This window comes from Cololabis saira, chromosome 21 (assembly GCF_033807715.1).
Source record: "Cololabis saira isolate AMF1-May2022 chromosome 21, fColSai1.1, whole genome shotgun sequence".
Taxonomy (NCBI): Eukaryota; Metazoa; Chordata; class Actinopteri; order Beloniformes; family Belonidae; genus Cololabis; species Cololabis saira.
Genome location: NC_084607.1, coordinates 516,773 through 537,500, shown reverse-complemented (window position 1 = coordinate 537,500; position 20,728 = coordinate 516,773). Strand labels below are relative to the sequence as shown.

General features: G+C 45.9%; 1 protein-coding gene across 4 annotated transcripts in view; it reads left to right on the top strand.

Annotated features, from left to right (window-relative positions):
- The window catches only part of LOC133422723 (rho GTPase-activating protein 27-like), a 67,236-nt gene that overhangs the window by 22,030 nt on the left and 24,478 nt on the right, over positions 1-20,728 (top strand). For 3 of the 4 annotated variants that reach the window (XM_061712780.1, XM_061712778.1, XM_061712777.1), the window contains exons 3-8: positions 779-1,848; positions 12,785-13,042; positions 14,898-15,026; positions 15,718-15,849; positions 17,598-17,702; positions 18,045-18,125. In XM_061712780.1, coding sequence (XP_061568764.1) covers positions 779-1,848; positions 12,785-13,042; positions 14,898-15,026; positions 15,718-15,849; positions 17,598-17,702; positions 18,045-18,125 — 1,775 coding nt within the window. The remainder of the gene's footprint in view (positions 1-778; positions 1,849-12,784; positions 13,043-14,897; positions 15,027-15,717; positions 15,850-17,597; positions 17,703-18,044; positions 18,126-20,728) is intronic. The other variant, XM_061712779.1, reaches the window with a different exon arrangement.

Here is a 20,728-nt window from a genome sequence, read left to right as displayed (position 1 = left end):
AAAGTGATTTCCAGTCCTCGCTTGAGTGCTCATATTTTGAAAAATTTCTACGTGCAGGTATGAGAAAGTTAGGTGACTCAGAAAAAAGGTGAATTATTTTTGTTTTTTTACCTCCTCCCATCCACAGTGTGACATTCCGCGCCACACACACAAATCTCCCCATTAGTTTGGAAATCTGGAAATGTTTTTGCACTTCGTGCCAAAACTATTTGTGCCATTGCTCTGAAAATCCACAGAACTGTAGTTAAATTCAGGGCCTACAACTTTCTAAATCGGTTCAGAATTTTTCGAGTAACGGTGTGCGAGTGGTGAGGCCCCAAAGTTCTCCCAATGCGTTCCGGAGGCCCAAAAAGCGCTCGTTTTCGCACATTGCGTGAAAACGTGCGCACCAATCGCTAATAAAAGTCATACCACTCGATTCCAGATTAGGGCGCACGTTTCTACGTTTTTACTTTTCGCGTTTTCTCAAAGCTGCGGGACTAGTTACGCACCGAAGTTTATACGGAAGAATAAACTATTGCATAGTTATGGAGGAGGAGTGCCTCGTGGCGCAACCGTGGCACTAACTAAAAAATAATACAAAAAAAAAAAAATCATAAAAAATAAATAAATTAGAAAATAAAAAAATAAAATAAAAAAATAATAATAAAAAAAATAAATAAATAAAAAAATGTATACACTTATTCCGCTTTAAATTAATTCCGGTCATTCTGGTTCTTGCAGGTCTGGGTCCATGTCTGGGTCTGGTCCTGGTTCTGATTGTGTTCTGTTGTTCCAGGTCTGGGTCTGGTCCTGGTGGAGTTCGAGTACCAGTACCAGGACCGGGACGGGGTTCCGGTCTCCATCAAGCCCCACGAGCGCTACGTCCTGGTGGCCAAAACCAACGACCACTGGTGGCAGGTCCGGGCCGACGGCGGCTCCAGAACCTTCTACATCCCGGCCAAGTACGTGAAGGAGCTGCCGCTGGACCTGCCGTCCCCGCTGGACTTTACCGACGACGGGACCGGTCCAGGCCCGGTGCCGGTCCCCGTGGTGGCCCCGGTCCCGGTGCCGGTCCCCGTGGTGGCCCCGGTCCCGGTCCCGGTCCCGAAACCCTTGGAGGAACCCAACGGGAACCAGACCAGAACCAAAGCGGGCGACGAGGTGAAGATCCGCTTCAGACCCGAGAACTCTGGTACCCGGTACCGCAAGAACGAGAACCGCATGTCCACGTTCGGGGTCCCGCTGGACTGGACCCAGCTGGCTGGTCCTGTGGACACCGTTACCGCGGCGACAACCACTGTTACCGCGTCAACCAGTCTGGAGGACGTCAGGAAACCGGCCCCCCTTCCGGGTCTGGACCACATAGTTCCCAGCTTCAGTCCGGCAGACCCGAGGCTCGGATCCAGGTCCCAGAACCAACCGATCCCGGTGGAGACGCCGGTGGTCCCATCAGACCTCCACCCGGTCCCGTCAGACCTCCACCCGGTCCCGTCAGACCTCCACCCGGTCCCGTCAGACCTCCACCCGGTCCCGTCAGACCTCCACCCGGGTCCCTCCAGAGACCAGCTCCACCCAGGAGACCAGCTCCACCGACGGGGCTCCAAGGACCTCCTGGTCCCCCATGAGGACCAGCTACGACCAGGAACCCCGTCACCTCCTGAGGAGGAGAGGAGGGATAAAGAGAAGGAGGATAGGAAGGAGAAAGAGAAGGAGCGACGGAAAGAGGAAGATTCCAACCACATCTACGAGTCCATCCTGGACCTGGGACTGGAGGGTCTGGTGGGGGGACCGAGGAGTCCAGGACGGCAGAGTCCAGGACAGGAACCGGAGTCGAAAACTGCTGCACCCACACCGCCCAATGCCCAGGTAAGAAAATCCGGACCACTTCCTGAATCCCTTCATAATCATAATAATAATAATAATAATAATAATAATAATAATGCATTTAACTTGTAACGCACTTTCCATTCTGACGGAAGTGTGGCTGCCATATCGCGCCTAACGGCCCCTCCCCGGCCCAAAACCTGGTAACTTTACTCTGAACCCAGGACGTTGTAGTTAAGGACGGTAGTTGAACCCACTAGGACTGTAGGGGACTGTAGTGGGGTGGTAGTCTAGTGGATAAAGAGATGGTTCAGGTCTGGAGGTCTATCTAAACTATTGTTAGCATCAGAAAAACTAATGTTAGCATCAGAACAACTAATGTTAGCATCAGAACAACTAATGTTAGCATCAGAACAACTAATGTTAGCATCAGAACAACTAATGTTAGCATCAGAACAACTAATGTTAGCATCAGAACAACTAATGTTAGCATCAGAACAACTATTGTTAGAATCAGAAGGCAAGGCAAGTTTATTTGTACAGCAGAATTCAACACAAGGTGATTCAAAGTGCTTTACATCAACATTACATACATAACAGCAAGTGACTGGACAATTTCCTCGCAGAAATTTCGAGAGTTTCGCGACGGGCTGCTGCACATTTGTGTACATTATTGCATTTTGCAAGCAATAAAGGTGAAGGACTCACATATCGGCCAATCAGAAGAAGGGGCGGGGCTAATATGCACCAATGAAGGTCAAGTACTCGATACAGAGTCCAATGACACCACCCATGACTCTGTATGTGAAACCATTCAAAAGATATTGGACTATAACTTATCGGCCAATCAGAAGAAGGGGCGGGGCTAATTTGTATATATAATATACAAATGTATATATTTATATATACAATAATAATAATAATATACATATCCCATGAACCTGTTCCCAGCAGGAGTGGGGATCATCTAAGGTCAAAAGGTCAGGGTTCAGATTTCTCAATTTTCCAGGTTAAAGTATATGAAGTCTGTACTGACTGGGTCATGTGACCAGTTCTGGCTGAATGAGTCAGCAGCTGAGCTCTGGTTGCTAGGGGCAACAACAACCTCGACTTCAGAACATTCCGGTTTGGCTCTGAGAAAACCTCAGCTTTTTCCTTGAGAAAAGTTCTCAAATAACTCAGATTTGTGAGAAAACCGTAGCTCCTAGCAGAAAAACAAAGACATCGTGAGAGACACAGAACCCGGCAGATTCTGACAATCTTAATTTTATTCAGATATTCCTTAAAATGTTTTAGTAACGGCAGTACGAAAACAAAGTGAGATTTTTTTGAAGAAAGCTTTTAATTACATTGCAGTCAATGGGGACTGAGGCAGGAATTGGCGCAGCTTTAGCCTCCCCAGTTTAAATTTTGTGCACACCATGCCTGTCAAAGTCACATTTTATGAATCCCAACACCTATGTCTACATTCTGACCAAAAATTGTCTTTCTAGCTTTCACAGTTTGGCCGTGAGCTCGAGTTACAAATAAAAATGAAGGTACTTTTTTGACTGTCTCTCCCACTCTAAAAAATTAGAGCTACACTCTAAATTTGACAAAAAAGTGATTTCCAGTCCTCGCTTGAGGACCTTGAAAAGTGTACATTTTAGGAAAAAACAGTTTCAGGTTTGGAGAGAGAAGAGAAGTTTTCCTCCGTTTTGAAGTTTGAATGACATTTCTACGTGCAAGTATGAGAAAGATACGTGACTCAGAAAAAAGGTGAATTTGGAGTTTTTCCAACCTCCTTCCAGCCACAGTGTTACATTCTGCCCCATTCACTTACATGGGAAAATCTCCCCATTAGTTTGGACATTTGGAAATGTTTTTGCACTTCTTGCAAAAACTATTTGTGCCAACGCTCTGAAAATCCACAGGACTCTAGTTAAATTCAGGCCCTACAACTTTCTAAATCGGTTCAGAATTTTTCGAGTAACGGTGTGCGAGTGGTGAGGCCCCAAAGTTCTCCCAATGCATTCCGGATGGGGCTAAAAACGCACGTTTTTGCACGTTGCGCAAAAACGTGCACACCTATCGCTAATAAAAGTCATAGCACACGATTCCTGCTTAAGGCGCACGTTTCTACATTTTTACTTTTTGCGTTTTCTCAAACTGCGGGACTAGTTACGCGCCGAAGTTTGTCCGGAAAATGAATAAGCAAAATAAATCCACACAATAACAGTAGGAGGAGGAATGCCTCTTGGCACAGCCGTGGCACTAATAATTGTTACACTATGAAATTTGGTGTCTATGGATTTGATTGCATTACAGTATATTTTTATACCCGTTGATAATCTTAATTTTAAACATTTTTTTAAAGGTATGGATTGAACTAAACATTCCTTACAAGTCCTTTTCGCAACAATTCCATAGTTTTACACCATTCACTGAAATATTATGTTCTTTTGACTTTGTTCTTGCCTTTTGGTTTTTGAACGAACCGGCATTTCTCAGTTCAGATTTGTTTTAAAATGAGAATTAAATATATAATTCATTAAATACATGTCATTCATTCATTTAAATGGGAATTGAATATATCATTAATGAAATGTGTCATTCATTAATTAAAATTAGAACTAATATGTCATTAATGAATTGAAATACAACTCATTTTAAGTAAAAAAATAAATGTATTATTTCAGCATTTAATTAATTAATGACACATTTAATGAATGAATGAATGATATTTATTTATTTAATTTTGTCACTAAAACCCTCCACAGTCGGCGTTAACATCCTGCTGCTGAAACAGGAAGTAGGAGGAAGAAAAGCTGTTTCCTCTTTTTCTTCTGGGCAGAAACAAAGACCTGAACTCTGGATTCTGTTAGGGTTAGGTTTTATTTTATTCCCTTTAGTTTGTCCTGAATGTTACTAATCTTATTATGTTAAGAACCTGAAAGTATCAGAGGTTGATCTGGTATTTATTAGAATAAAAACAGATCCAGCTCTGCAGCTGCTGCTGCTTTGGTGTGTGTGAGAAACAGGAAGTGATGTCAGCAGGATGCAGTGACGTCACTCCAGACAGGATGTGTTCAGGGTTGAAGAGGAAACTGGGAAAAAGCAGCGCTGTGGCGCCACCTGCTGGGCGGACTGGGAGAACTGGTTTTACTGGGAGAACTGGTTTTACTGGAGAACTGGTTTTACTGGGAGAACTGGTCTTACTGGGAGAACTGGTTTTACTGGGAGAACTGGTTTTACTGGGAGAACTGGTTTTACTGGGAGAACTGGTCTTACTGGGAGAACTGGTTTTACTGGGAGAACTGGTTTTACTGGGAGAACTGGTTTTACTGGGAGAACTGGTTTTACTGGGAGAACTGGTTTTACTGGGAGAACTGGTTTTACTGGGAGAACTGGTTTTACTGGGAGAACTGGTCTGGTTTTACTGGGGGAACTGGTTTTACTGGGAGAACTGGTTTTACTGGGAGAACTGGTTTTACTGGGAGAACTGGTCTTACTGGGAGAACTGGTTTTACTGGGAGAACTGGTTTTACTGGGAGAACTGGTTTTACTGGGGGAACTGGTTTTACTGGTTTTACTGGGGGAACTGGTTTTACTGGGAGAACTGGTTTTACTGGAGAACTGGTTTTACTGGGAGAACTGGTTTTACTGGGAGAACTGGTTTTACTGGGAGAACTGGTTTTACTGGTTTTACTGGGGGAACTGGTTTTACTGGGAGAACTGGTTTTACTGGGAGAACTGGTTTTACTGGAGAACTGGTTTTACTGGGAGAACTGGTTTTACTGGGAGAACTGGTTTTACTGGGAGAACTGGTTTTACTGGGAGAACTGGTCTGGTTTTACTGGGAGAACTGGTTTTACTGGGAGAACTGGTTTTACTGGTTTTACTGGGAGAACTGGTTTTACTGGGAGAACTGGTTTTACTGGTTTTACTGGGAGAACTGGTTTTACTGGGATAACTGGTTTTACTGGGAGAACTGGTTTTACTGGGAGAACTGGTTTTACTGGGAGAACTGGTTTTACTGGGGGAACTGGTTTTACTGGGAGAACTGGTTTTACTGGGAGAACTGGTTTTACTGGGAGCTGATTGGTCCTTGAAGGTTTGTGTGATATCTGGAGAGATCAGTTCTACTGCAGACTTTACTTCAGTTGAGTCGTCTTTAGAACCTTTACAACATGACAGCATGACCAACTTAGGACCATCTTCCTCTAGTCGTCTGCAACTCCTTTCATAACGTCGCCCTCTAGTGGCCTTATACTGTAACAACTCACCTCATTACACCCCTCCCCTCTTAAATCTCAACTACTCCAAAGTTTACCACACAACATAACCTTAATAACTGTCTGGTTCTTTTTAAACATATCAGAAGGCATCTCCTTATGCTCACAGAAGATTATGTGATAGAACCAGTTATTCACTGCTCGTTTGAGGTCAGGAGGTCAGCTATGTAATCAGGAGCTAGCCCCATACCAGCCTTAAAAGCACTTCCTGTAGAGGATCTTCTCTGTCCTCTAGGGTTAGGGTTAGGGTTAGCCTTGATCCACCCTCGACCCAGTAAACTGGTCCCCAAACCTCTTACTACCACTCCTGCTAACGTCTTAGCAATGCCTTTGTTTTCCACTTTGACCTGTGTTGCTCCTAACACTGGTACTCTATGGCCCCCGCAGGTTCTTAGTTTTATCCTGTACTTACACAGTTTGAGTTTGTTAGTAACACTGAATAACCTGGAAAATGACTTTTTTGACATTATTGTGTATCCACAGCCTGAGTCGACGTCATGGGTTACATTTCTCCCATTTACTTTTAACTCTTTCTCAAAGGGTTCCTCTCTGGGAATGATTATTTCTTCGTTGGTAGTGTACATGGTAATGTTTACATGGTAATGTGTACATGGTAATGTGTACATGGTAATGTCACTAGCCTTCATGTGATACGTAGTGAAAACCTCGCCCTTCTTCTTGCATAAAGTTTGCTCTTTTGCCCTGCTTCCTTTTCTCCCCTTCCACGTGCTTGTGTTCACCTTCCTCCCCGTCATCGTTCTACAGAACTCTCTTTATGTCCCACTTTTCCACAATTGTGGCATTTGGCAGTTGCAAACCTGCAGTCCTTAGCCCCGTGGCTATCCCCACCACAGTCCTTAGCCCCGTGGCTATCCCCACCACAGTCCTTAGCCCCGTGGCTATCCCCACCACAGTCCTTAGCCCCGTGGCTATCCCCACCACAGTCCTTAGCCCCGTGGCTATCCCCTACAGTCCTTAGCCCCGTGGCTATCCCCGCCACATCTGTAGCATTTCCTCGTGTCTGATTGGTTCTTGCGCGGGAGTCCATCACGTTGTCCACAGCCCCCCCTGATCGATTCCATTTCCCATGATCCTTTGCTCCTACAAACCCTCCAAGTCTCTGTTTGCTGCTTCCACGGCTCGTGCAAACATGAACGCTTTTTCAGAAGTCAATCCGTCGTCCGACAGCAACCTCCGTTGTAGTCTGTCCTCGAACCAGCCGGTCACTCAAGGCCATACGAGCGATCTCCTGCTTGTCTGTGTGTGGTGAGACGCGCTGAATTGAGTATTCATTGGCGACTGGGCAGTCTCGACCAATGGCGTGCGTCGCTGGCCTATTTAAGTGAAGGTGATTGTGAACTCGGAAAAAAGGGCGACTATTCGCCCCCGCCCACTGCGGTTTCCGCTTGTTTCTTGTCTCGTTCCTCTCGTTTGCCTGTGGCCGTGCTCCCCATAGATAAAAATATAAAGGCCGTTATATATCTATGGTGCTTCCGCCGCTGGGCTTTGGCCGGCTCGTGTCGGCGGCGCATCTTGCGGCAAGATTTCATGCTTAACAGCAACTGGTTGATGTTTGTTTCAGCATGCTGTGACGGCAACAGTGTTGTGATAGTTCATACTTCTAATGAACTACTTCAAAGTTCAGTTCACATAGTTTAAAAATGAACGTTTCACGTTCATAGTTCACCATTTTAATTTTGAACTAGTTTAAATTCAGTCCATTTCAATATTTTTAGGTGAGAAGTACGAATGAAACGCCCCCCCTATCCTAAAAGTGATCACCGTATACCAGTGGTCTTCAGCCCTGGTCCTCAGCACCCCCTGTCCTGCAGGTTTTAGATGTTTCCCCTCAGAACCCTGATATAAATGACTGTCATTAACAGACTGGTGCAGATCTGCATTGACAAGCTGATGACGGCCATTAATTAGAATCAGGTGTGATGATGCAGGAAACATGTAAAACATGCAGGACAGGGGTCCAGAGGACCAGGATGGAGACCCTGCTGAATACAATCATGTATTGTCCTAGTGGCGTTTCAACTTTATTCAGAGGCTGTAAATCTCCAACATTGTAGTGCATTATCAATTTGTCTACCTGTTACTGGGAAATCAGACCTCTTGGTCTTTCTGGGAACTTTTTTGATTGTTAAGGACTCGCAGATATTTCCTCACACTGGACGGATGCTTTAACTCCACATGACGTTTCAAATGTGAAGTTGACGAGGCAGACGTTCAGACTTGTTTTCTCAGCGCAGGTGGACATAATTTGCACAGAAAGGTTAGATTTCTACCGTCAGACTCTTTGGGAGACGATGTGTAAAATTCCTGCAGATAATGATAAGCGGATCATCATCTGACGGCTCTCACGCTGCCGCTGCGTCTGCAACGTCTCTCTTCACCCGTCAAGGCTGATTTATGGTTCTGCGTTAAATCGACGGCGAAGACTATGGCGTAGGGTACGCGGCGACGCGAACCATACGGTCCGCACGCCGTGTACCCTACGCCGTAGGTCCGTGTTGGTGTAACGCGGAACCATAAATCAGCTACATTCGTAAAGACTGCACCGGGCTCGTCGAGCCTTTTAAATGTGCGCGCCGCCCGCTGGTGAAATGAGAAGGATTATTCCGTAATAATTGGACCTAAACACTGAAGCTGCAACTCACATAATCTGAACAGTTCAGATTCCAGTTCATGATCTGCAGAATTAACAAGTTCACGTTCAAGTTCTTTATTTGCAAATATGTTGCGTTCAGTTCAACGTTCTCACAGAAATGAACGTGTTCAATGAACGCGTTCATTTGAACGCGTTCATGCACAACACTGCTGCTTCCGTGATGCCGTTTGCTGTGAACAAACGGTGCAGAATCTCAGTTTTCTTCCCAAGACTGTGAGTTTCTCTCAACAGGATCCGCCGTGGCAGCCGTTGTTCCCGGTAGCTTTAGATATCAATGATACTCTGCAGACTTTACTTCAGTTGAGTCTTTATTGCAGAACCAGCATTACAACATCACACATGACCAACTTAAGAACATCTTCTTCTATCTGCAATTCCTCTGATAACGCTTCCCTCTAGTGGCCGTATACTGGAACAACTCACTTCATTACAGTTTTCCTTCAGTCCTTGAGAGGATCTGCACTACTAAAGACTCTCTGCAGGAAAACCAGCTTGTGTTTGGTGGAGTTTCTTTCCTCTTTGAAGCTTATTTAAGTTTTATTAGAGAATGAAACAGATGAAAAGATTCCAGGATTCATAAAGAGAAGAGTTTCCTGGAACTTGGAAGATCTGCAGAACCAACTGAGATCAGATCTGAAGGCTGAGGGGGCGGGGCTACATATTACGGTCTGACGTCGCACTGGGGGCGGGGCTACAGTTTGGGGGCGGGGCTACCGTTTGGGGGCGGGGCTAACAGCAGCAGAAGAGGTGAAGCAGTTCTGCTGTGAAACACTTGAGCAGGAATAACGACGGAGAATCTGCAGGAATCTCTGCAGGAATCTCTGCAGGAATCAGGAATCTCTGCAGGAATCTCTGCAGGAATCTGCAGGAATCTCTGCAGGAATGACCTCAGGAACTCTGGGAGGGGCCCAGGTGCATTTTGGGTAAGTGCACAGGTGCATTCTGGGTAAGTCCACCTGTCCTGGCTTCGGTCTTTGAGCTCCGATCGAACCGGGAGACTCAGAGAAGAGAGGAGGTCATGTGACTCTGAGCAGAGACACCTGATCCTGGATTCACCTGTCCTCAGGTGTCACATGACCCAGGCAGGTGAGGGTCATGTGACCGAGCACACCTGGGTCACATGACCCTCACCTGCTGCAGGGGAAGCTGCTCCGACGGCAAACGGATTTGTTGTTTTTAAACACGAGTCGTTTAGTCGTTTAGTTGTTTATGGAACATGGGAGGAAACTTCCTGTTGGACACACACACACACACACACACACACACACACACACACACACACACACACACACACACACACACACACACACACACAGTTTTGAGTTTAGAGTTTTGGGCTCGTAGATCCGTTTTAACGGTTTGTGGATCTGAAGGTTCGTACATTCACCTGTAAAGGTTAGTAGATCTGCTGATTGTAGATCTGCTGATTGTAGATCTGCTGATTGTAGATCTGCTGATTGTAGATCTGCTGATCCACCTTAAAGGCTTTTCTAGATTGTTTTGGTTTGTAGATTTGCTCGTAGCTCGATTTATAGATCTGCTTTCATGGATTATAGATTTTTTTGGCTTGTAGATCAATTTAAATGCTCGTACATCTGCGTTAACGGTTGGTAGATGCACTTTAAGGTTTTAATGGCTTTGTAAGAGCCATAATGTGAGAATATTATTTTATTTAAATTTCATGTAAAATTCATAGTTCATAATTTATATTCATGTTTAAGATGTACAAAGTAAATAGTTGTATATTGAATGTTCTTTAATGTAAGGAGTGATGAGTGGAGCAGAGAGCTGCGTTAACGGGAGCAGATCGTTTTTCTACCGTGTGACACGATGGAATTAAACCTTTTTTATTCAGTAAAGGTTTAGATCCACTTAGATCCACTTAGATCCACTTGTAGATCCATTTGATCGGCTTGTAGAGATTTTTTTACAGATTCTGATCTGGACATTTTCCTGCAGAACAAACACGACTTAACGACTTACCAGGAACAGAAACACAGATTTATGTTTAGATCTTTCCTTAAACTGAACACAGGAATGAACCTGAACCTGATCATGTTCAGGTCAATAATCCTGGAAAGGAGAGACTTAGTCTGACTTTGTTCCTGAATGTTACACATACTCATAGTTTCCAAAGCTAAAAGTGGGTCAGTGATCAGCGGTTGCTAAAGCTACATTAGCTGACTGGAGGTAACTTATTTTTGGATTCTATTCTACTGAATTCAATTCAGTTTTATTTAAATTGCATCTATTACAACACAAGGTGTCTGTAGGAGACCAGAACGTAACACCTGATCAATTATTAGATAAACAAGGGCAGGTAAAAACTCCCCTTCAGGAGGGACGAAACCTGGACCTGGACCTGGACCTGGACCTGGATCATATGGGGGTTAGAAACCTGGACCAGGACCTGGACCAGGACCTGAATCATATGGGGGTTAGAAACCTGGACCAGGACCTGGACCAGGATCATATGGGGGTTAGAAACCTGGACCTGGACCTGGACCAGGATCATATGGGGGTTAGAAACCTGGACCTGGACCAGGACCTGGACCAGGACCTGAATCATATGGGGGTTAGAAACCTGGACCAGGACATAGACAAATACAGCTGTATCATCAGCATAAGCAATGAACACTGATACTGGTTCTGGATTAAACTTTCCTCAGGAAGCATGTAGAAACTGAACAAGATTGGTCCTTGAACTGAACCCTGTGGGACACCGTAGAGCCAGTAGAACCAGTATGGACCCTAATCCCTGACCTGAGGTCCAGCAGAACCAGTTTGAACTGCTGGTCACATTCTAAGTAGTTTTTTTCATGTTCAGGGGCCTCATCTATAAAGCTTGCTTGTGCAGAAAAAGCACCTGAAAGTTGCGGAAGCCGCCATCTACGCAAAGCCTCGGATCTAAAAAGAAAAAACTAACCGAAAAATCTGCGTATCTTTACGGCAACTCGGACCCTCCCGTAAGAATTTACTTAAGACACGGAGAACTGGCGACGCAGGCGGTGAGGTGGTGAAATGAAGCCAGATTCATGTCATACTCTTAATAATGTCATCACATATCACAACATATATCAGACTTAAAATAAAATAATAAAATAAAATAGCGCTGATCGTGTTCCTCTGTGTGTGAAGTCAGTCAGGACTCTGGTGCTGCTGCAGTCGCGGTGACACACCGGGAACCTCCTCTTCACACACCGCTTTAGGACAGAACAAATGAGGGGCTTCGTAGAGTGTTTATGGGCTCTAAAGGGACACCGATTTTTTTTCATATATACAATGAGTTTTACGCGCCCGTGAAACCTTTAGGTGCGGGTGTAAGCCTAAATTATGGTCCCGCGTTAAAACGACGCAGAGCCTACGGCGTAGCGTACGCGGTGACGCGCAACAATGCCGTAGGCTCTGCGTTGGTGACGCAGACCTATAAACCCGCCCGGGCCGCCGGGCCGTTCTCGTATCGATTTCATACAGTGTCTTGATAATTTGCAATTTAAGGCTGAGCCTACCGTTAGTTTTTAAACTGTAAAAAGTAAGGGGAAAAAAAACATGATTTTGAAAAGACGGGGGGACATGCCCCCCCCCTGTTGCGCCGGGGAACTCACGGTGTTTAGCGCAGCAACGGCGTGCTGCCACTCACTCGCTTTAATCATTTTATACTATACTCTTTCTACTTTTACGTCAGTGTCACGGTGGCTGGACACTTCTCATTCATTCTGACGCCAAACAGGCTGCAGGAAGACGCTGCGCATGCTCAGTAGGCTCATCCATATGCATTTATGGTAAAAAGTGGGCGTGTAGAGGGCGGGATATGAGGCGGATTCAGCTGCGCAGCCTTCCAGCTGGACTGTGATTCATAAAGGAACATTGCGTGCAAGTGTGCGTGCACATGGTTTTATTGATCCGGATTTTTTTTGCACCCGCCATTTTCGGCTTTTGGGTGTACGTGCACTTTTAGTTTGAATCCTACACACTCTTTTATAAATGAGGCCCCTGTCCCTTTAAACGTCTACCATCTTTGTCTCTGCAGGACGGCAGCTCTCCCATCTACGCTAATGTGTCCTCCGTGAGGAAACCCCCCCCCCAGATCTCTGGTCCAGACCCCCCATCACCTCCAGACCCCCCCCTCCGGGATCCAGGCCCCCCCCTCCGGGATCCAGGCCCCCCCCTCAACGCTCCAGACCTCCAGAGTCCAGACCTCCAGAGTCCAGACCTCCAGAGTCCAGACCTCCGTCCTTCACCTTCATCCTCCTCTTCCAGCATGATGAGCCCTCAGGACGGATGGCAGGTAACGACCTCCGTCTCCGTCTCCAGGAGATTTACTGGTTTAAAACGTGGAAGCAGCTGATGAAACACTCGGTGCGTCCGACATGCCGTACTAAACAGTAAATACTAAAAAATATACTTAAGTTCGGCACACTTAAGTAAATATCAGTAGTATCCATTAATTAGGACGTACTACTCAGAGCCATGAGGCACTTCCTGCCGTTGGGAGGGGGGGTTGTTACCATGGTAACAGCAGCACTTCCTGCCGTTGGGAGGGGGAGCTGTTACCATGGTAACAGCAGCACTTCCTGCCGTTGGGAGGGGGAGTTGTTACCATGGTAACAGCAGCACTTCCTGCCGTTGGGAGGGGGAGTTGTTACCATGGTAACAGCAGCACTTCCTGCCGTTGGGAGGGGGAGTTGTTACCATGGTAACAGCAGCACTTCCTGCCGTTGGGAGGGGGAGTTGTTACCATGGTAACAGCAGCACTTCCTGCCGTTGTTACCATGGTAACAGCAACACTTCCTGCCGTTGGGAGGGGGGGTTGTTACCATGGTAACAGCAGCACTTCCTGCCGTTGGGAGGGGGGGTTGTTACCGTGGTAACAGCAGCACTTCCTGCCGTTGGAAGGGGGAGCTGTTACCATGGTAACAGCAGCACTTCCTGCCGATGGGAGGGGGAGTTTTTACCATGGTAACAGCAGCACTTCCTGCCGTTGGGAGGGGGAGTTGTTACCATGGTAACAGCAGCACTTCCTGCCGTTGGGAGGGGGAGTTGTTACCATGGTAACAGCAGCACTTCCTGCCGTTGGGAGGGGGAGTTGTTACCATGGTAACAGCAGCACTTCCTGCCGTTGTTACCATGGTAACAGCAACACTTCCTGCCGTTGGGAGGGGGAGTTGTTACCCGAGCACTGACAGTGCTAGGGCCCTATTGTATCTGTAGGAAATGTTTTCCTCATTTTCCTCGTTTTTCCTCCGACTAAATGAGGTCTTTTTTCCCCCTAAACGTGCCCCAAAAGTCACCAAATTTTGCATGCAAGCCAGACCTGGTGAAACATGTGATATTTAATGGTTTGCATTAATGGGCGTGGCCTAACGGCTCAACAGCGCCCCCTAGAAAACTTTGTGCCTCAAGCCCCACAATATGGTTTGACGTACATGCACGAAAATCGGTACACACCTGTATCATGTCACAACTTAAAGAAAAGTCTCTTGGAGCCATGGCCGAAACCCAACAGGAAGTCGGCCAGGGCGCGAGGGCCCATTCATCGCTGCTTGCAGCTTTAATTATTATTATTATTATTATTGCACGGTGGTTGATTTCTCTGAGACTCTGAGTGATGAGATTCACCAGAGCAGCAGCTCGGGGGAAGATGGTTTTGGTGTACAGGGCGCTTTTATTATATTATTTTATTTTGTGTTTTATTTGTGTATTAGTTGAGTTCCAGGCAGAACGGTGGCTTAGTGGTTAGCACTGTTGCCTCACAGCAAGAAGGTCCCCGGTTCGACTCCCAGGCCCGGCAGGGGCCTTTCTGTGTGGAGTTTGCATGTTCTCCCCGTGCTTGCGTGGGTTTTCTCCGGGTACTCCGGCTTCCTCCCACAGTCCAAAAACATGCATATTAGGTTAATTGATGATTCTAAATTGCCCGTAGGTGTGAGCGTGAGTGTGGTTGTGAGCATGGTTTGTGTGTTTCTATGTGGCCCTGTGATGGACTGGTGACCTGTCCAGGGTGTAACCCCTGCCTCTCACCTGAAATGAGCTGGGATAGGCTCCAGCAGACCCCCGTGACCCCGCAAGGGATAAAGCGGGTAAGATAATGAATGAATGAATAGTTGAGTTCCTCCAGGTAACGTCCACCTGAACTCCTTCTTCAGGTTCACACCGACCAGGGAAGCGGGAAGCTGTTTTACTACCACGCGGTGACGGGACAGACGACCTGGTCCAGCCCAACATCGCCCTCTACAGGTGACCCGGAACCCGGGACCTCGTCCACGTCCTCTCAGGTACCGACACACCTGTCCACCTGTCCACCTGTACTGATGCTAACGCTGGTGCTAACGCTGATGCTGATGCTAACACTGATGCTAACGGTGATGCTAACACTGATGCTAATCCTGATGCTAACGGTGATGCTAACGCTGATGCTAACGGTGATGCTAACACTGATGCTAACGCTGATGCTAACGGTGATGCTAACACTGATGCTAACGGTGATGCTAACACTGATGCTACCGGTGATGCTAACGGTGATGCTAACACTGATGCTACCGGTGATGCTAACAGTGATGCTAACGGTGATGCTAACGGTGATGCTAACACTGATGCTACCGGTGATGCTAACAGTGATGCTAACGGTGATGCTAACGGTGATGCTAACACTGATGCTAACGTTGATGCTAACGGTGATGCTAACACTGATGCTACCGGTGATGCTAACGGTGATGCTAACACTGATGCTAACGCTGATGCTAACAGTGATGCTAACGGTGATGCTAACACTGATGCTACCGGTGATGCTAACACTGATGCTACCGGTGATGCTAACAGTGATGTTAACGGTGATGCTAACGGTGATGCTAACACTGATGCTACCGGTGATGCTAACGGTGATGCTACCGGTGATGCTAACAGTGATGCTAACGGTGATGCTAACACTGATGCTACCTGTGATGCTAACGGTTCTCTGGTCCCCAGGGCTCCAGCTGGGAGCAGCTCCTGGACCAGGTCTCAGGGAGGGTTTACTACTACAACCCCCAGACCGGAGCCACGGCCTGGGAGAGACCGGATCCACCGGAGCCACCGGGGAGGGAGCCCCCGCTCAGCCCGGTAAGACCTGGGTCCAGGTCTGGATTTACATTTACGCGTCACCACGGCAACGTCACCACGGCAACAGCTCTGTTGACGTGATCAGACCACAACGATGTTCCATCAGCCAAAGTCCTTCTCAGTTCAAAGTTATTAGCTCTAACCATAGCTCTGCAATGGAGGAGGAGTGGCCAGAGGCACTAATGTTATCCTGCGGGTTTATTATTCATTTTCTGGACAAAACTTCGGCGCGTAACTACTCCTATGCTACTGCTATGACTTTTATTAACGATTGGCGTGCACGTTTTTGCGCAACGTGCAAAAACGTGCAGTTTTAGCGCCATCCGGAATGCATTGGGAGAAGTTTGTGGCCTCACCACTCGCACACGGTTACTCGAAAAATTATGAACCAATTTAGAAAGTTGTAGGCGCTGAATTTAACTACAGTCCTGTGGATTTTCAGAGCGATGGCACAAACAGTTTTGGGGCAGAATGTCACACTGTGGATGGAAGGAGGTTGGAAAAACTCCAAATTCACCTTTTTTCTGAGTCACGTATCTTTCTCATACTTGCACGTAGAACTGTCATTCAAACTTCAAAACGGAGGAAAACTTCTCTTCTCTCTCCAAACCTGAAACAGTTTTTTCCTAAAATCTACACTTTTCAAGATATGAGCGCTCAAGCGAGGACTGGAAATCACTTTTTTGTCAAATCTAGAGTGAAGTTCTAATTTTTTAGAGTGAGAGAAACATTCAAAAAATGACCATAATTTTTATTTGTAACTCGAGCTCACGGCCAAACCGTAAAAGCTGGACAAATCATTTTTGGTCAAAATATAGACATAGGTGTTGAGATTCATATAATGTGACTTTGACAGGCGGGGTATGCACAAAATTTAAACGGGGGGGTTAACAGCCACGTCAATTCCTGCCTCGGTCTCCATTGACTGTAATGTAATAAAAAGTTTTCTTCCAAAAAATCTCACTTTGTTTTCGTACTGCCGTTACTAACACATTTTAAGGAATTTCTGAATAAAATTAAGATTTTCAGAATCTGCCGGGCTCTGTGTCTCTCACGATGTCTTTATTTTTCGGCTAGGAGCTACGGTTTTCTCACAAATTGGAGTTATTTGAGAACTTTCACAAGGCAAAAGCTGCGGTTTTCTCACAGCGAACCTTCCTCAGGTTCGAGGTTCTTGTTGCCGGGGCAACCAGAGCACAGCTGCTGAGTGATTAGACTGAGCATGACTGGTCACATGACCCAGTCAGTACAGACTTCATATACTTTAACCTGGAAAATGGAGAAATCTGAACCCTGACCTTTTGACCTTAGATGATCACCAGTCCTGCTGGGAACCGGTTCATAGGATATATATGTATATTATTATTATTATTATTATTATACATATAAATATTTACAGTTGTATATTATAATTAGCCCCGCCCCTTCTTCTGATTGGCCGATATGTTATAGTCCAATATCTTTTGAATGGTTTGACATAAAGAGTCATGGGTGGTGTCATAGGACTCAGTATCGAGTCCTTGACCTTCATTGGTGCAAATTAGCCCCGCCCCTTCTTCTGATTGGCCAATATGTGAGTCCTTAACCTTTATTGCTTGCAAAATGCAATAATGTACACAAATGTGCGGCAGCCCGCCGTGGCACTCTCGAAATTTCTGCGAGGAAATTGTCTAGTTGTAAATGTTTCTCTAACTAATCGTTGTTTGCTCTGCAGTTTCTCTAACGTCGTCGTTTCTTTATTTCTGCAGCCTCCTCTACCAGCGGAAGATTATCCTGTACATGGGGTTGGTAACCATGACGACGCCGTCTTCACAACGGTACGAGCCGAGCAGGACCCGAGCAGCCGGCAGGAGGTAACAGTCACATGACCAGTACCTGTTTCAGGTGTGGAGGCTCCTCCCACTAATCCAGGTGTGGAGGCTCCTCCCACTAATCCAGGTGTGGAGGCTCCTCCCACTAATCCAGGTGTGGAGGCTCCTCCCACTAATCCAGGTGTGGAGGCTCCTCTCACTAATCCACGTGTGGAGGCTCCTCCCACTAATCCAGGTGTGGAGGCTCCTCCCACTAATCCAGGTGTGGAGGCTCCTCCCACTAATCCAGGTGTGGAGGCTCCTCCCACTAATCCAGGTGTTCAGGCTCCTCCCACTGATCCAGGTGTGGATGCTCCTCCCACTAATCCAGGTGTGTGTTTGCAGCAGAGCATGATGGGAAACGGAGTGTCGGACGAGGAAGCGGGGCCTCAGGTGAAGAACTGGAGACACAGCTTAGTGGAAGAGGTATGTCGCTAACGCTAACACCTGTAAACACCTGAGATGACCCTCCTCTCACCTGTCTCTCACCTGTCTCACCTGTCTGTCTCTCACCTGTCTGTCTCTCACCTGTCTGCCTCTCACCTGTCTCACCTGTCTCTCACCTGTCTCACCTGTGTCTCACCTGTCTGTCTCTCACCTGTCTCTCACCTGTCTCTCACCTGTCTGTCTCTCACCTGTCTCACCTGTCTGTCACTCACCTGTCTCACCTGTCTCTCACCGAAAAATTAGATGCGGACTACTAAATATACGATCATTAAGCTCTAAGTCTCTGTTAGTAAATGATATAATTACAGAGAGCAGGAGTGATATTTTCTGCTTAACAGAAACATGGTTACAGGAGGAAGAGTATGTTAGTTTGAATGAATCAACTCCGCCCGGCTACTTTAATCATCACATTCCTAGAAGCACGGGCCGAGGCGGAGGAGTCGCAGCAATTTATAACTCCGGTCTCCAAACAAAAATTGAACCCAAGTGCAACTATAATACATTTGAAAGCCTCATGCTTGGTCTGAAATTTCCGAGCCGGAAATCAGAGAAGCCAGTTGTGTTAGTGGTAGTGTACCGGCCCCCTGCTGGTGCGTATCTGGAGTTTTTGTCTGAATTTTCAGATTTCCTTTCTGGATTATTGATCAGCACAGATAAATTCATCATAGTGGGTGATTTTAACATTCATATGGATGTTGAAAGCGATAATCTTAAATTAGCCTTCGATTCTCTTCTAGAATCAATGGGTATCTCACAAAAAGTGGATAAACCGACGCACTGTTTTAATCATACTCTCGATCTCGTTCTCACCTACGGTGTTGAAACTGATGGTCTGTTGGTGTCACCTGTAAACTCCCTTTTATCCGACCATTACTTAATAACGTTTGAATTTAATTTTGTTGATGTTGAAGTGCAAAATAGGAGGTATTATTTTAGCAGATGTTTGTCTGATGAAGTTATTGTTAAATTTAGGGAGGCCATTGCTTATCTTACGACAGTGCGAAATAGTGATGTAGTCGAGGCCAGTGACCTGGGTTCTACCTCTGCAGATGTTGATTTCCTTGCTAGTAACACTGCTGATTTGTTGCATTCAGCTTTAGATGAAGTTGCTCCTTTGAAAAGGAGGGTTTCTAGCCACAGGAGCTTAACTCCCTGGTATAATTCAGATATCCGCATGTTGAAACAAAACGTGCGTAAAATGGAAAGGAAGTGGTACTCTTGTAGGTCTGTAGACTCTCATCGTGAATGGAAAGATATTCTAATAGTATATAAAAAAGCCATTCGCAAAGCCAGAACAGCTTATTATTCAACGCTGATAGAGGATAACAAAAGTAACCCACGTTTTCTGTTCAGCACTGTAGCCAGGCTGACAAAGAGTCACAACTCTGTTGAGCCGTGCATTCCTGCAGCTCTCAGTAGTGAGGACTTTATGAGCTTCTTCAACAGTAAAATCGCGAGAATTAGAGAAGAAATCAACCAGCCGGTTGTAGGTGTTTCTTCAGCTTTAGCGACTTCCCTAGGCTCTGACTTGTCTCTAGACTGTTTTGATCCTATAGACCTCCCTGAGCTGACTTCACTCGTTAATAGAGCTAAGTCAACCACATGTATGTTAGACCCCATCCCGACTCGTCTATTCAAACATGTTTTTTCTCTTATTGGTACGACAATACTGGACCAAATTAACCTATCCCTAAGTTTAGGATATGTACCACAGGTTTTCAAAGTCGCAGTAATTAAACCTTTACTTAAAAAACCTTCTCTTGACCCAGACACCTTAGCTAATTATAGACCAATTTCCAACCTTCCATTTGTGTCTAAAATTCTGGAAAAGGCAGTTTCAAGCCAGTTATGTGACTATTTGTATAGAAATGATCTGTTTGAAGTCTTTCAGTCAGGGTTCAGAATGCATCATAGCACAGAGACAGCACTTGTTCGAGTCACGAATGACCTCCTTATGGCCTCAGATAAGGGATTAGTGTCCATACTGGTTCTACTGGACCTCAGTGCTGCTTTTGACACTATAGATCATGGCATTTTACTGCACAGGTTAGAACATGTTGTTGGGATTAAAGGGACAGCTCTATGTTGGTTTAAATCATACCTATCTGACAGGTTCCAGTTTGTTCATGTACATGAGGTTTCTTCAGAACAGTCAAGGGTCTGTTATGGTGTTCCGCAGGGTTCAGTGCTAGGGCCAATCTTGTTCAGTTTATACATGCAGCCGTTGGGAAGTATAATCCAGAATCACGGCATACACTTTCATTGTTATGCTGATGATACGCAGCTCTATTTGTCTATGAAGCCGGATGAAACAGAACCGTTAGTTAAACTTCAGGCATGTCTTAGGGACATCAAGGACTGGATGTCCAGAAATTTCCTGCTTCTAAATTCAGATAAAACAGAGGTTATCATTCTTGGTCCAGAGCATCTTAGGAAGGGATTAGATGGTGTTGCGATGGCTTCCAGTGCAACTGTGAGAAACCTTGGTGTTATTTTCGATCAGGATTTGTCGTTTAAACCATATGTCAATCAGGTTTGTAAAATAGCCTTTTTCCATCTCCGTAATATTGCAAAGATTAGGA